Here is a 16,849-nt window from a genome sequence, read left to right on the forward strand (position 1 = left end):
TGGGGTTTCCAGGCAGACCTGGAATGCTGCTGTGCATGTCCATCCTCTATTTCATAATGCTACAGGGGCTGAGTTGGGCCGAGTTTTAGAGACTTCTTATGTAGTTATTGCAGTTATTTGAGGCTTTTTCCAGAAAACCCATCTCATACCCATATTTTGTTGTGAGTTATCTGTCACTTTTATTACTGCACTGGGTTCAGTTTGATTTGTGGATGAAGTTCACACAGATGAAAGTAGACCTGATTACATTCCAGTCCCCCAACGCAACTGTTACCCACCTTCCAGCTCTTCATTTTAGCATCACCTTTCTCACTCATTCTCCAGTATTCCCTACTCATTTGTGCAGTGGCTCGTTTGCAGTCATTATCATGGCACCAAAAAGTCCTAACAGTGCTTGCTCCACATGGCTTGCCACAACTGGAAAATGGTACTGATTGTCCTGAATGAACTGGCTAAGAGGATGAACAGATAATTCTAGAAATTATTAAGTTTGGCATTGTAAATTTTTGCCTGTCAGTGGTGCTCAGTCCAGCAGTCCTTAGTGCTGCAATCTCAAACGTGGTGCACTGAAGAGATCAACAGATCTCTGAGCAGGAGGATGTGGACTTATCTGGAAAGGCTCCCATGTGGAGTGGCCAGAGCAAAAGGAAGCAAAAGTGGTTTAATCATAGGATAATCATGCCATGGTGACTCACTGATCATGGGTAGATTGCTATGCTTGCATATCCAGAATCCACCAGGAGCTTGAAGTGTGAGCAGGCTTTGGCAGGAAGCTGCAGAGTGTGCAAGTGTTTGAGCAAACAGAGAGTCCTTTTTTCTGTAACTTATCAGCAGAGTTGTCTCCTTGGCTGCCTGATCATGAGGATGGCAGTACGCTCGCTGTTTTGCTCAAAGCTGTAAGCAACCTTCAGTAATGTGGATAGTCAGAGAATATGCCAGACTTATGTAGTGGCCCTTAAGGAAAATTACTCACTGGAGCCATTTATACCAGCTTGTATTTGCAGGGCAGAGGGGGGGAAAGAAGGATATTTTGGTCTAGCATTACAGATCTTAAATCCATAAAAGAAAAATACTGAAAGTGACTATGTTTGCATACTGAATGGTGCTTAAAGGAGATAAAATAGCAACAACTGAAAAATCTGCTGAAATTTGCTGAAAAATCTACGTATAGGTAAGGGGGAAGTAAAATCAGCTGCATCTAAGTTGATAATTTTTTAGCTTCTTTCTCCTGGTTCCTGGCTTCAGCTGTCATTTTAATAAGTTTTGAATGTAAATCGTTTTGTTTTCACATTACCTTTTAAGAGCAGCAGAAATTTGTATAGAGGTGCTTGCAGAGCTGACCTGCTTTTTATAGCTCTTACAAAATCTCTTTGAGAAAGGAATAGGGGGAAAAAAAGTAAAAGCATGGTGTTTGCCAAATGGCAGTAATGGCTCCTGTCAGCAGAGAGAGGGGAAGAAGGTATAATAAAGCTCACTGCTATTACTTAAGGAGCTTGAAAAACTGACCTCTAATGGAGTTGGAAAATACTTTAGGAAGCTAGTTAGGGACATTGAAAATGTGCAGAACACAAAAATAATGTTGTGCTGTAAACACAAGCTAATGCTGAGGTGAAAACCTTGAGAAATTCTAATGTTCAGTAGGAAGAAGCTAATTCAGAAGAGAGATTTTCACATGTAACACACCATTCTTTGCTGGGCTTTAATCACTTTAAATGTTTACTGCAAGTTCCTACAAACCAGTTTCTGGAAAGCCAAAAAGGCAATGAATCAGGCACAACAGTGCAGTAGCTAAAATTTAAAACATATAGCCAGCAATTAAAAAGTAGCAGAGATTATAGAGAAGAACAGAAGAGTATAAATAACTTGGGGTTTTTGCTTCAATTTCCTGAAAGCTACGGAAGATTTGGCAAAACCAGCATTTTAATCAAAACTAAAAAATATGCAAATCTGCCAGAAGTACTGATTTTCCTGCAGTATATTGAATCTTCCATAAAAGCAAAGTTAAGAAAGATCGGACACCTGAATTTTTGACCAAGATAACAATCTCTTTATAAGAGTCCCTAGTCTATAGGGAAAATCCTTAAAAACATCAGAAAGAGGACAGAAAGAGAATGCCAGAAAGGATCATGGAATACTCCAGGTTAGAAGGGAGCTAACCAGCCTCTTCTCAAAGCAGGGCAAGCTCAGAGGCCAGACCAGGTTGCTCAGGGCTGTAACCAGTCAGATCTTGAAAACCTCCAAGGGTAGAGATTACACAACTGTAATGCTGAAGGAGGAATTGAGGTGGTAATAATGAAGAAATTAAAAATCAGTTTGTATTTTGCAGTGCAATGTAAAAGTTTCAACAAAGCCCAGACCATCTCACTGCACCTGCAGACATTTTAAACAGGTGGCCTTTGCTGTGGAGAGCTACCTGCCAAATTCCCATATTTTGCCAGTACTTAATGAGCTGCAATAAGGTACCTTGCTGAAGCAACAAGCCCTTTAAGGCTCTCAGTCAGGAAAGACAAACTGCAATAAAAATATTAATGACTGAATGTCAAGTTGCATAAGTTCCTTCGAATAGCTACTGATATTTGTCTTAATTTTGTCTTTTTCAATTACAAGTTTACGGCTAGACTGTACATTTATGTACCACCAGTTAATTTTTAAAGTGCATGAAAAGCTTCTTCATTATATTTATTTGTCCATATAGCCCCCCTTGATGTTTTAGTGATGTACAGAGTAGTGATTAACCCAAGGTCCCTGAGTGTGCAGTGGCAGCTGGGTGGAAAAACCCAGGTGTTGGTGCTGTTTGTACCTCAGTGATCCTCCTCTGCAAGGGAGAGGTGACAGTAATGAAGTCATGCAATAGAATTCTCCATGAACATTGAATACTTTCTCCTGAAAAGGTCCAGAAAATGTTTGAAGAAGGAATGCTGAAAAATAGTATACTTCATGCGTTGTATTTTGCACTGTTTTTTCCCTCAGATATGTGATGTAGCAAAGTTGAAGAGCCTGGTAAATTATCTCCATATAAAGAAACACAAAAAGCTAAGTAAGAAAAATGAAAAACACTGGCTTTTAGGCCATTTACTGGAGGAATGTGAGGCTAGTACAGTCCAGAATTTAACATCTGTATCCTGCTGCTGTTAAAATATGGGTGTAGTCACAGTTGCTTGCCCTTGCGTTACAAAGTGGAGGTTATTAAACATCCCTGACAATAGAAGCAGGTATGATTTAATAACAGCTGTTACCACAGACAGGACTGTGCCAGTTATGTTTGCATTGCACTTTTATTTACAGAAACAAGTTTGTTCAGAAGAAGATTATCTGTCTGTGAATCTGTACTGACATCAAAGTATGTCTATTAAGTACTTCTTCCATATAGCAGAGAATGGAAGTGGAAAGATAACATCAGAAATTAAGTTTTTGCATAAAATACTGAAATAAATGTTAAAAATAGATAAACAAAATGATCGATTTCTGGAACATGTTATTATTAAAGATGTTTTCATAATCCACACCAACTTCCCCAGAGAAGGTAAAGGGGAGAGGACAGATTCCACAATAACTATCAGGTTGCTTATGAAGGTTACTACAATATTTGTCTTGCCCATTCCATGCTTTGCTATGCAGTCAGAAACAGATTTCAGTGTTTTCAAGAGCTGTTCAAGCATAATTAGGGACTCAAAATGAGTTGAAATCTCAGCTGGCGGCCTAGCAATTTGTTTTCATGCTGCAAGTCATTTAAGATTTATATAAGCATAACTTTTGGATGGAGTAAGGGGATCTCCTCAAACCAAGTATCCCGTTATACCTCTATTTTCAGGCAAGACACAATGCACTGGGTGACCAGCTTTGTGGTGTCTTCTGCCCCTTCCTGTGGCAGAGCCTTGCTACCTGAGGTGCTGCCGTCTCTCTGAGGCAAACACTGCAATATAATTGTAATAATGTTATATAAGGGTGCATTTCTTTCATTTGCAATACACTGCAGCAACAGGGTCACTTCTAAAAATACTAGCCATGCGGGGAGTCAGGCTCCTGTGGAGACTGAAGAAGGTTTCCATGGCAGGAGCGCTGCCTGGGGGAGCAGGGCTGTGGCTGCAGATGGAGCATGGCTAAGTGAGCAGAGCAGGTCAGAGCGGGTGTGCTGCCAAGGTGCTCCAGAGGCACTGCCCTGACTCACTGCGTCCTCCAGCAGCTCCTTCAGGAGGCTTTTGCTGGAGTCCTTTGGCAGGGGCTGGGAGCTGCTTTTTCCTCAGTCAGAGCAGCCTGTGGGGAACACCAGAATTATCTTCCAGGTGCTCCCTGGGTGGTGAGAGGGACTGTGTGTTCAGGGGGGTGAAGCCCACAGCTGAGTGCACCCTCTGAATGAAGCAGAAGTCACTCCCAGACAACTTCAGATGCATGACCTCTTCAAGTGTCTCTGTTTCCTTATGTTCAAGGGGCCTTTTCATAAAGGACTGCATACGTTGGCTGAATTAATTTCAGTTTCAAACACAAGCACCATCTTTTTAAAAACAGGGAACATGCTGGTGCTGTACAGTGCTATTTTTCATTCTGTCTAGAGAATAATAGAATCCTGGTGGAGCAGGATGTCCCCAGGTGTACTTCTCGCTAAGACTGTTCCTTTCTGTGTCCCTGACTGCCACACAATAGTGTATCGGTGGGGCACTGGCCATCTTCACTGGTGACACATGACACAGTTTTTGGAAGGAGAGTTGGAGGAGGGTCATGTAAGGACTGTATTTGTCTTTTGAGTGCAGGTAGGAAGATGGAATATAATAATTTTAATTAAAAAACAAGATGAAGTTTGTCTGCATATATAATACATACATTTAAGAGACCTCAGTCAACTTATCCTTGAGACAAGTGGAATTATTTTTGCTGTGGCATGGAAAAGGTTGTGGTGTAGATAGCCTTCAGTTACACAATCAACTCTGTTTGCTTAGAAACAAAATACTAATTTAAAAATGTAATATGATACCTAATGAAATTTTAATTTAAATTCAAATAGTAATGTTCCTGTGCTCACCATCCAGCTCGAGTCATGACATTAAATCACGTTTTGATAAGATCTCATTACCTGTGTTGTAGTATTATAAAGTACCAAGACATTGACATATTTTGAAGGCTCATTCACCTTATTGCTCTCCCGGCTCTCAGGTTGTACAGGTTGTACAAGATGGGGCTTGTGCTGCTGCAGGGAAGCATCACTGTTCACACCCTTGTCTCTGGGCCTTTTGTGGCCATGCATGGGTAAAGCTGACCCTGCACATATATGAGCAAAGATTTTGCAAAGCTCAGATTTTATTTGTTGGTTTTAATATAATGAGGGCAACAGCTACTGCATTATCTGGTGCATTTGTAGATATAATACACATTGTACTTGATTTGTAATCCTTCTTGAATATGCTTGTGTAGGTAGAGATTGTTTCACTGATTTTCCCAAATGATCTAAGCATTTCAGTGATTACCTCTCTAATTTATTTCTGTGCCAAGAATAATGAGTGGGTTAACTGCTCATGATGCAGCTCTGGCAGGGGAACAGAGAGAGGAGAGTTCATGTAGTTATGGCAATACTATGGTGTTCATGGGGGAAAAATGCCTCCACCTTCTTTCTTCTTCCATGTAAATCTCTGTCAACCCCTGTTATTGCTTCCAGATTACAGGGCTTTTAAAGAGAAACAATTAATTATCTTCCTAATCAATTTGTCAGGGCTATTAAGGCCTGTTTGAACAGCCAGGGCAGTGATACAGTTCGAGAAATGGAGTAGGCTGGAAAAAAATCAGTCCATACTGTAAGACAAGAGTACAAAGAAGGTGTTTATCCTACTGAAGTAGTTCTGGATGCTTCCTGTGTTGACCTAGGGGCTAGGCTTGCTCTTTTTTTTTTCCCTGGTCTTGGCATATATAGTTCAGAAACCAAAGAGATGCCCATTTGTGAAAATAGCATATGGGTACCCTGAGAGAAACATTTAGAAATAGTATGAAATCTATTTGTGCAGCAATGCATGTCTACAAAGCAGCAGTGCATGTATTTGATGTTAAATGTCAGTATGACACACAGCCAGGAAAGAGTCATAGGGTTGATTTCAAGCTCTGTATTTATAATTAAGTCTTTGGGAGAAAGAAAGAAAAAAAAAGGCCAGTTTTGAAGGCTGCCGCTTCTAATGAGAAGCTTTTGAAAAGTGTGGGAAAATAAACAAACTTTCTGTGGTAGACCTCCTTTAAAACACTTGTTACATTTATCATAAGAAACTGTATAAATCACTTCAGCATTTTGTTGTTAATTATCATATTTAGTGGTTTTAAAACAGAAGTCTCAGAGTATTATGTGACTCTGGAAGTTTGCGCACTTGGCAAAAATTGGTTTCTCCAGCTTTGAAAAGGCTTTCAGAAATACTTACTAGTTAGGGAGCAAGTTCTATGGTGAGAAGCTCTATCTTTTATTAGACTAAGGCATAACATTGGAAATACTTGACAAGCTCTCAGGCAAAGAGATGGAGGGACTGAAAACAGTCACACTGACTGGACTTCACTGGGGAACTTGCTTTAATGCTTGTCCTTGCTTTACCTGCTTGGAGAACAAGAAGAATTTCAGTCCCTAGGCTCTTGCTTTAGCACTTTTCACAAGTATTATAATCTCACACATTTAAAAAAGGATTTGACAGCTACAGTTTTTCAGCTGGCACATAGTGTTGAACTAACAGATGTGTAAAGAAAAGATTTAGCTAATGAAATTGATACAATGTGGATTCTGTGAGGACTGTGCTGCTTAAACACTTGGATGAGAAATAGCCAGCCAAGTGTGGTAAATACAGCATTTGCCCTGTTAGCTTTGAGCTTCACACTGTAAATATTTTTGCTTTGAATCCTTCTGTACTGACTGTATAGATTGAGGTAGATTAAAGGATTGTTCTGGTTAGAGCCTCTGGGCTTCACTTTAATATAGGTTGTGGAATGTGTGGTCCTATACTAAAGGGTTGGTGTCTCTGGTACAGAGGCAGAGCCAGGAAAATTTCTGACTGTGTACTTCTTAGATTTAAAGCTGGAGTTCAAGTAAAGATGTATCTGTAGTAATATATGTTTATCTTACCAAATCCTAATGTTTCCTGGGTAAGTAAATGCACAACCGGTTTTAGCAGAACAGGGCTGAGCCCTGACAGTCCTAGAGATAGATGTTAACTGTGACTTCCTCAGAAGAACTTCTGGTTTGGCAAATGTAAATCAGTTTACTGATCTGTTTGCAGTATAAGTGCCTAGAGAGCTGGACTGATTCTAATCAACTGAGAGAAATATGTGAAGTTTGGACTCTGTATCGATATAGGCAATGGGATGACTCATTAAAAAATTCTCATTTAATACTTCATGTCATTTTGAATCTCTTGTTTACTGTGTTAAGCATACTCAGGATTACTCTGTGGTCAAAGCTTGATTTTATAAATCTTGAACTAAAATAGTATCTAGTTTTTTCTGAAAAACGTCTTACTGGAAATGCATCACAGGTTGCAGTTAATGGGACCAAGCATGCTTTTTGAATGCTTTTGAGTGATTCAGTGACAGTTGGTTTCACTGTGCCTTTAAACAGCCAATACTATAATAATCTCCAAGCTAAAAAAAGAGCATCTAAGAATTTCTTGCACATGCATGGTGACACATCATACAGGACTGCTTGAAAACTGTCATGCAATTATCCAAGGAGTGAAGCAAGCCCTCCTGTCTCAGATGAGGTACAAGTGCCCTACCTCCATAAGGCAGAGGATGCCTTTTGCCCACATGTTCAGAAATCTGCAGCTGAGGTGATCTCCGTGCTAGAAGCATAGGTCAGTGCTGTGCGAGTATAGATACATAGTCATGTTTTCTTTGCCAGTAAATTCAGCCTGAAAAGTCCCCATCTTTGGCTACTTATTCCTGCCTCTGTGCTCCAGAGATAGTTTTCAAACCAGTATCACTTCAGTTACCCCATCTGGAGTTAGCAAGATGCAGCTCTGGAGGGAATGACGTGGTGCAGGAGCAGAAACGAGTGGCCAATAACACGAGAACAATGCGGGGCTTTCATCTCCTGGGTTTATGTTGCCCACTGATTTCATGTGCTGTGACACACCAAAGCCTAACCCGTGACGTGCTTTTATTTCCTGACAACAACAGGTCAGGAAATAATGCAATATCCTTCCACACTAAGCACTTTCTGTTCTAGTAGCCTCTCATGTATATTGCTGGTTTTGAAACTGTTACATACACTGAAAACTTTTTAACTTACTTTAAAAACTTGTAACAACAAGTTACAAGTTTATTTATTTAAATAATTAAAAGTATTAATGTTAACCGAAGTGTAACAGTTACAGATGAAATAGGGCATACTGCAAAACATGTTGTCCCTGGGAGCTAAATTTTGCTATAGATTGCAGACACAGCCAAAATAGAATATAGAATATATAATATCACAGAAAACCAGATGTCTGCATAGTTGCTACAGACTAAAAGTAACTGAAAAGCACTCTTAACTTTAAGATGGAAAGTATGTGATGCTCAGTGAATGTGTCTTAAATAAGATCTCTTGAGGGTGTAATCTGAATTATTGAGATATGGAGTTAAAACTCATAAAAATATGTTCTACTGCAGTGTTTTATAACAAAATAATATTTTATGCAATCATGTCTCAGGCTTAATATATTTTTGAATGATATGATTTTGAAAGGGACCCCCAGCAAGACCAGTGGTGACACTACTATGCAATATAATCATCCAATAATATATAGTGAAGAAGCCTGCAGGGGGTACAAACAAGGTGACTTGAGTTTCTTCCAGTCACACAAACAGTGATCTTTTAATAGTGCCTTTTTTTTTTTTAAACTGTTTTTAATATTTGGAGGTAGAAACAAAAGCAAATACCAAGATGGAGAGGGTTCATAACCCTATGGGTGTGACTGTCAGGAGCTTACTCACCTTACTTACCTCCTCTAAACCTTACTGAAGTTGCTCTTGTAAAGCAGGTGCCACTAGGACAGAGCTACCAACTAAGGCAAAGATTACACTGGAATTAACTGGGTGTAATCTGGTGTTCCTGCTTTATGCATATTGTTAGTTCCTTGACTTGCTGAATTTGTGCATGTGAATTTTAAAAGAATAGATGCAGTCTTGTTCCAGTTGTAATGAGAAAGGCTAGAGGATAAAAATAAATTTGAGATTCTAAATGATGAAAGCCGAGTGGCAATAAAAATAGATTATAGGTTATAAAGTTCAGTAATCTAAGTTTCTACATTTTTTGCAATTATGCAATAAAGTCTTTTTGGTATGAAGAATGAAGAAGCAGATGAGCTCACACTTTTGCATCATTATCTATAAACATTTTTAGCATGTAACAATTTTCAGTATATATTTTTGCGTTGAATGTAACAATTTTCAGTACATGTTTTCATTTTCTGTATTCATGCCCTTCTCATTGCAAAAATGAGTCATGATAATTTCCTGTAGTACTCATTGCAAGTCTGATATTTGTGCTCAAGAAACTGTGGGAATGATCTCACCTTTCAAAACTATCTTAGAAAAGCACACCTCTGCAACCTCTTTTCCTCCCCATCTTCATCCTCCTTAGAGTGGTGATTTCTGTTTGGGTTTCAGAGAACAGTTTTGTCACTTTGTATCATGTGCAAGGGTTCCTGGAAAATTTCTGGGTTTGACTACCGAGTGTTTGCCAGCCAGGTAATTAAATGAATCAATTTTGTTAAGCTGGCCCCAGACTGCCTTTACAAATCTCTCAGTGTTTGTTAGTAACGAAGCCTTTGTGCATTCAGTCTTCACTTTTACTTCATAAAGTTGCCTGTGCAGTTAGTCTTTGGTGCATGCTGCTTGTTGTCTGGGCAAGCACGTTTAGGATGAACTGATAGGCGTGCTCTCTAAAAGCTAAATATGAAAAATAAGAATTTTAGATCAGTGGAGCATGTGTGGAGTTGTCTACAGTGACTGTTTATGGGACTGGAATCACATCAGTACTGAAGTTGTGCCTGCTGAAGTTTCACAGTTGTCTTCGATTATTTTATCAAATAAACCTGGAGAAAGTAGTACAGTTCCCAATATCTGACATTTTGACATCCAGTGGCTACTTTACAGTGAAGCGTTTTGTAAAACCATCTTGTTCAGCTGCAGTGCATTGAAGTATACAGTCCCGTTCATAAAATGTCTGAGAGGGGAAGTAGAATAGTTACATAACATTTCTGTAATGAATTTCTGTAATAAATTAGCTCTGCTGCATGAAGCACAACTAAAACTCACAGATAACATTTTCTTCAACAGTAGTCTCAGAACTTGTCACTACACAATTACACAGATGACAAAGATTCTGCAAGACCTGGTCCAAACCAAGGGGACAAGTTTCTTTTTATAAGGACATCCCAAAATGACAACCAAAGAGACAAGGTTTCAGTTCTACAGTGATACATTCTTTAAGTATTTTAAGGCTGAAAATAATGTTGCATTGCCACTGCAACCTACTTTTAATTCTATTTGTACATTTCCCGTTTGATTAAAAGTTGAAGTGATATTCAGGCTGAACAGAAAAAAAACCCTTGCACTGTGTTAAACCAGTACTATTTTTAATGTGTTAAACAAAAAATAACAATGAGTTTAAACAGCAGGAGTTAAGGCAGGCTGACTGTATGAAGATGCTTGGTTTATTCCTGTTCTGCACATATCCAGCTTCTGGAGTGTACTTGAGGTATATGCTTTAACCTCTTAATGAGAGGTGAAGTACAGATTTTGGGATTTTGTCTTTGTCTAACAGTTCCAATATGTGAGAGGCAGCGAGTTACTGGAAGACTCTGTTCCCTGTATATTGAGCAATTATCTGCAGTGTTTTCAGAAGAGGCACTGCAGTGATATACAGCCCTTTAAAGAGTCAGTAGGTATAGGAAGCCAGCTTTAACTGTGTGAAAGTAGGAGGAAGATAAGAATCATTATTAGGCATCATTACTACATTAATTTTTTCCCTAGGCATTTGATTCATCAAGACACTGAAGTTCTGTGTAATTCTAAGGACTTCAATTTCCCAGAGCTTTCTGTAAACCACTTTTTTACTTCTTGAGGTAGAAACAGATACTTTCTTCTCTTGTGGTTTATATGGTGAACTCTTATTTTCTCTTCCCCTTTTTTCTTTGTTACTGAAATGCTGAAATCATGTGGCAACTACAAATATGGAATATATAATATGAACTAAACTGCATGACATGATTGATAATATATTGGCCTATTTATAGATAGGCATCCCAAGACTACCTCATAGGGCAGCAAAACTGTCTGATATGTCTGAAAAATCTTACATGAATTGTTCTCTTCCTGAGCCACACACACCACAAAACCCACAGGAAGTTGTCTCTGTAGTGGCTGCGGTTTTGCAGTTTCCGTCTTCCCCATCTTTAAGTGGTCAAAACATTTCTTAAAAAGCTAAGTCAACACAAAGTAGAGAATAGACTTCCTGTTCTTGCAGTGTGACAGATATCCATGCCCTCAGAAAGAAGGATTCACACGTCTACTGTCCTTCTGTGTCCTTTGAATCAATTTAGGGTTATGGTTTGAACTTATTAAATAATAGTTTCATTTTTAGGTTTCCTACCAAGAAAATATAATAGTACTTTTTTTAGACATCTCCCAGCAGCAGTTATTTAAAGGATGAGTAAAACACTTGCTTTTCTTCAGCCCTTGACTTCCAAGACACTTTTCTGTCTAAAGACAGGGGTTAAAGATGGTCCTGGTTTTGGGACCTGTAAGGATAGAATCAGGAATATGTTTTAAAATTCTGATCCTTTGGCTAACAGATGGGACTTGGTGTATAACTGCATCTGACTGAAGGTACTATATATAAAAGGCATATATATATATATGCATAAACACTAACACATACATTTCTCTTGCTAATTATCAATATGTGTATACAAATATATGGACATCTGCTGTTTCATTAATTTTTTTTAATGGGAACACATGAATACACTGGAATCATAACAGTCTTAACAATATATAACTTGCTCTTTCAGACATGAATTTTGTAATATTTATTTAAAAATTAAAAAGGAACCCCAAGGTTAAATAGGAATATAGTTCAAAGTTACTTGCACTTAAGATAATAATTTTATGTTGACTTGACCAACATTTGATTTGGCATTTTCAGTACTGTTGATGGTAGATTTGCTTGTGAGCAATTTGTTAATGAAGAGATGCAAAAATTCTCCTGAAGGAAGAATTTCAAAGGACAGCAGTGTGATCCTTGCTTTGGATAAAAAGAAGCAAAACCATTCACTAAGAATAATTTGTATCTACCAAAAAATATATGCATTTTACCAAAGCTAATAGAGTAAGATAATGTTTCTAGCTCCTCCAATTTGTATCAAGAGTAGAGATGAAGATTTAAATAACTGTTGAAAGAAAGAGAAGGAAGATGTGGAGGGAGAGAAGGAAGGAAAGGAAGAAATAAATAATTAAAAAGTAAAATAATTTTAAAAAATAAAAGGAAAAAAGGAGAAAAGAGATTGAGAGGAGGGAGGGTGGAAGGGAGGGAGGGAGGGAGGGAGGAAGGAAGGAAGGAAGGAAGGAAGGAAGGAAGGAAGGAAGGAAGGAAGGAAGGAAGGAAGGAAGGAAGGAAGGAAGGAAGGAAGGAAGGAAGGAAGGAAGGAAGGAAGGAAGGAGTCTCATTAGCCTCTGTGGGTCAAAAGATTTATGTATATCTAGCTGTTTTAAACCTGTAGCAGAAATCCTTCCTTGTTAAATAGTCTCCCTCCTTGTTAAATTCAGTGTATGGATTGATGTCATTTTCTCATCCAATGTAAGATGATACAAAAATGGTGCCTCCACCTTTGCTGGAACTTTTAATGTTTTTCTTTCACCTTTTGGTTTGTTCCCCATCTTTCTGCCAATACCCTAATAACTGGTTTTCTTTCCCATGGTCCATCTTCCTCATTTAAGGGCTCCATGTCCACCTCTGTTTGCAGTCCTCTTTCATTCCCTTGCCTCATCTTCATTGATGATCTTCACTCAAAGCCTCTCCTCCTCCCCAGCCTGCAGGTCTTGCCCACCCTCCCCAAAACTGTTCAAGGGAAGACAGATGACAGGGGAGGGATTATTTTACCCTACACTTTGTCAGGTCATCCTCCCCTGAGTTTCTTTTCATGCGTCTCCACACCTTGAAATCATCCCCCTCCTTCCTGTTGTGATCTCAGCCTTTTCCTTCCTGCCTCCTCTGGTGAACACTCTGGCAGTGAAGCATGTGGGCATAAAAAATGTCACATTCCGCCTTCTGCATGTGTAGATAGAGTTAAAAAAATAATCTGAGGCTTAGTTACATCTAGCAATTAACGAATCAGAAATGTGCAGTGGTGTTTTCATGGAAGGCGCCAGCGGAGGGGCTTTGGCAGGAGGCCACGCTGCACCACGGGAGAGCTGGCGTGGGGCAGAGCCCCTCCGAGCTCAGCAGGCAAGGGAAGGGACAACCCGGCTGTTGGGGCGCTCCGGCAGCGCTCAGGGGTCAGGGGGCTGGGCTGGTGCTGCCCAAGGACCGGAGCTGTGCGGCTGTCCCGGTGTGCGCTGTGGAGAGGTGCCGGTGGGCTTGCCTTGCCCTGCCCGCAGTGCCGCGCTCTCCGCGCCACGGTGGAGTTGGCCCTTCCCCCTGATTTCGGACCGCTGCCTTGGGAATTTGCTTCAGCTATTTCCTGCAATATGAATTTGTTTGTTTTCAAAGGAGAACAAACGTAAAACTCATACGGTAGCTTTGGGTAGGGCGTTTCTTGGTGGAAGAGTGATTTGGATCGTTGAGTTATTGCCTCTTTTTAAGAATTTAAGTACTTCTGAAGATTGCATGGAGCACAAAGGCAGCTGGTAGCACATAAATAGTGCAACTGCAAGGAAATCATTGCCCTGGTACCATGGCTTTTACTGTCGTGTATATCTCATTAAATGTTTGCAAAGCGACTGTAAAGTACTCCCATTCTGGACTGAGATTTTTTTCTCACCTACTTTCCTTTCACTAGAACTTTATGTACCTGATTAGTCATGCCACTCTGGCTCTAATCTAATTTTAAAGAGCAAATTAATCAACATCATTAACTATGAACCATAGTGATGTGGCTGATAAACAGTGTGCCATCTTTTCACTGAGGTTTGAAACACTTCAGTGGTTGATGCTTTTGGAAGTCTTTGGTCAGCTTATGACTTGGCCCTACAAAATTTGGGAGTGTGCTCAGCTTTCTGTGGCATGAGCCATCTCGAAAGTCAGAACTACAGCTGCATTTTCGGACAGCCTCATCTTGCATGGGTTGGGCATCCACCGCCCAAAAGTAAAATAACAGCTTTCAAAAGCCTTTCCTTTTAAATGGGGAAAAAAAAAAAAGCAGTAGTTCTCTTAGTGCTTAAGTAAATACTTACTTTGTAAAAGACACTGAAAACGCTTCGTCTAAATTACTGGGAAAAGTTTATTTTTCAAAGCCACAGGCAGCAGTTCATGGTGTGTAGGAAATGCTAAGGCTGTGCAGTCACCACCTTAAAGCAAAGCAAAGCTCCCAAGTTGTTTTCTTTTTCTGTCTTTATTGCTTTTATCTCAAGAACAAAATGTACAATTAAGGAACTTGAAAACGAACGTCCCGCCCCTTCAAACAATGGGCAAACGCAAAAGCAGGTTTGCGCCCGCGCTGATCGCCATCCCGGTTCCAGGGGGGCGAGAATCCCTTGGCCGTGAGGCACTGCGGGACGGAGCGCGGCGGAGCGCAGCCGTGGCCCTGCGGAGCTCCGCAGCCGGCCGGTCCCGCAGCCCGCAGTGCCGGGGCGGTCCCGCTGCCGCCGGCGGTCCCGGCCTGCTCCGCTGCCGCGTTCAAACGCCCCCCGCGCTCCCATAGGCTGCGCCGGCCCGGCCGCGCTCGGCCCCCGCCGCTCCGACCATGGCGCGGGGGAGCCCGGCGGCGAGCGAGCCCCGCGGGCGGCCCCGCACCGTGCCGCGTCCGCGGAGCCCGCCGGCCCGGGACCGCCCGTTCCGCCGCCGCCGCCCCGCCGCCCTCCGGGGGTCCGGGTCCGGTGGGAAAGCGGGGGCGGGCGGCGGCGGGGCGGGCGGTCCCCCCGCGGCGGGATGGGCCGTGCCGGCGGTCGGACATGTCGGTGGCTGCGCGGGGGGAGCGGCACGAGGCGGGCGGGCGGTGCGGCCGCTGAGCAGGCGGGCCCGGGGACAGCGCGGCCGCTCCCGCGCTCCGCGGCCCGGCGGCGGAACGGGGCCCCGGCTCGCCAGGCGCCGCGGGAGAGAGACCGCACTTTTATCAAACTTGAGCCTCCGCTCCCCTTCCTCTTTCTTCCTCTCTCCCTCCTCCCCCGTCCCCGCCCCTTCCCTGCCGTCCTCCTCTTCCTCCTCCCCCCCGCGCCCTGGGATGTTTATTCGGGCGGCTGCGTGAGGCGCGGGCGGCGGCGCCGAGTTTCTCTCCCCCGGCCTGAGGAGTTGTAGGCGCGCACACGCTCGCCCGGCTCCGGGGGAGAGAAGGAAACAAAATGTCTGCCAGGGCCGCGGCGGCTTCCACCAAGGTAAGGCTCGGCCCGGGGCGGCCGCTTTCCCTGCCCGCTCCGATCCCGCGGTACCCCAGGCGCGCTTTTCCCGTTGCCCCGCCGAGCCCGCAGCGCGGCGGCAGCGGCTTTACCCCCCAGCCCGTCCTGAGGGCACGGGCTAGCGCGGACCGAGGAGGGGGGCGCGGCGGGCCGGAGCCTCCCGGCTGCCTTCCCCGCAGAGCCTCCCTCCCTCCCTCCCTGCCGCCGGCCGGGAGGGGCGCGCAGGTGGTCCTCATCCCCCCGGGCCGGCCCTGCCCCGCCGGCCTCCCCGCCCGGCCGCCCACCTGTTGGCCATGCAGGCCCCGGCGGCGGGACGGCTGCGGCGGGACGGCCCTGCCCCCGGGAGAAGCCCCTCCGCTCCCGCCGGTGCGCCGGCCGTGCCCTTTTGTTTCAGGCTGGAGCCGGGTGGCAATTAGGAAAGGCTCAACCGGGAGAGTCCAGTACTGCAGGATTTTTTCTGTGGCCGCTGAATCAGTCGGGGATGATTGTTGCTGACATCGGTAAACAGCTTTGGGGCGGCAGTAATCCGTCAGAAACTTGTGCCGGTCCTCCACCTGATCCGTAGGTGTTGCCGGTGCAGGTGCACGGTGCGGGGTGTGTACTCTGACCTCCCCGGCACTGCGCGGCGGTGAGTAATGCCGAGCGTCCCCCGGGGGGAGAGGTGGAGTTAGGAACGCTCAACAGGTTTTTTCCCCTTCGTGCAAAATTAAAGGTTTGCTTTGAAACTAGTTTGAATTTGAATTTCGAACTAATTTTTAGCTTGTGGCGCCTGAGTAGTTGCTGTGGCTTCAGCGCGACAAGTTCCCGTCGTGTGTTAGCTGGTGTTGCCGGAGCTCGGCTTAGTGGTGTTTGCTTTCGAGTGAAACTATGTGGTTTCGGTCTGATGTCACTTGCTGGTATGCACTTACTCAGAAGTGATATTCTACAGGCTAAAGTAAAATGTACACATTACTCTATTGCTACCGAAAAACTTCGGTTCTTGAGATACTAAGTAACAAACTTAATATAGTTGTGAGATACTGTTGGTGGCGATTTTACCAACTCCAGAGTCTTACTTTGGAAGTGTGTTCAAGGCAACCTCAGCTTCCGGAGTGGAATTTGAAAATCTTAAAAGCCAGTGTTGACCACTGAGTTTGATGCGTCTTTCTAAGTATGCTTCCAGAGGTATTGTATTACATTTTAACATATAGACGCACACATTTCCACAATAAACGTTTATTGTTGGAAGAGTAACTTATTTTGGGTAATATTTCCCATTGGTTGTACCACCTAGCTATGGAGACAGATAAAACATGCT

General features: G+C 43.0%; 1 protein-coding gene across 9 annotated transcripts in view; it reads left to right on the forward strand.

The window, feature by feature from the left end:
* The window catches only part of TJP1 (tight junction protein 1), a 158,956-nt gene that overhangs the window by 75,105 nt on the left and 67,002 nt on the right, over positions 1 to 16,849 (forward strand). Inside the window, exon 1 of one of the 9 annotated variants that reach the window (XM_085070789.1) lies at positions 15,345 to 15,531. The exons of the other annotated variants lie outside the window; for them this stretch is intronic. Within the exon in view, the coding sequence (XP_084926915.1) occupies positions 15,499 to 15,531 (33 nt within the window). The 5' untranslated portion in view covers positions 15,345 to 15,498. Of the gene's footprint in view, positions 1 to 15,344; positions 15,532 to 16,849 lie in introns of those variants that run through there. 9 annotated transcript variants of the gene reach the window in all.

The sequence above is a fragment of the Lichenostomus cassidix genome, chromosome 10 (assembly GCF_008360975.1).
Source record: "Lichenostomus cassidix isolate B80296 chromosome 10, HeHo_3.0, whole genome shotgun sequence".
In the NCBI taxonomy this organism is placed as follows: Eukaryota; Metazoa; Chordata; class Aves; order Passeriformes; family Meliphagidae; genus Lichenostomus; species Lichenostomus cassidix.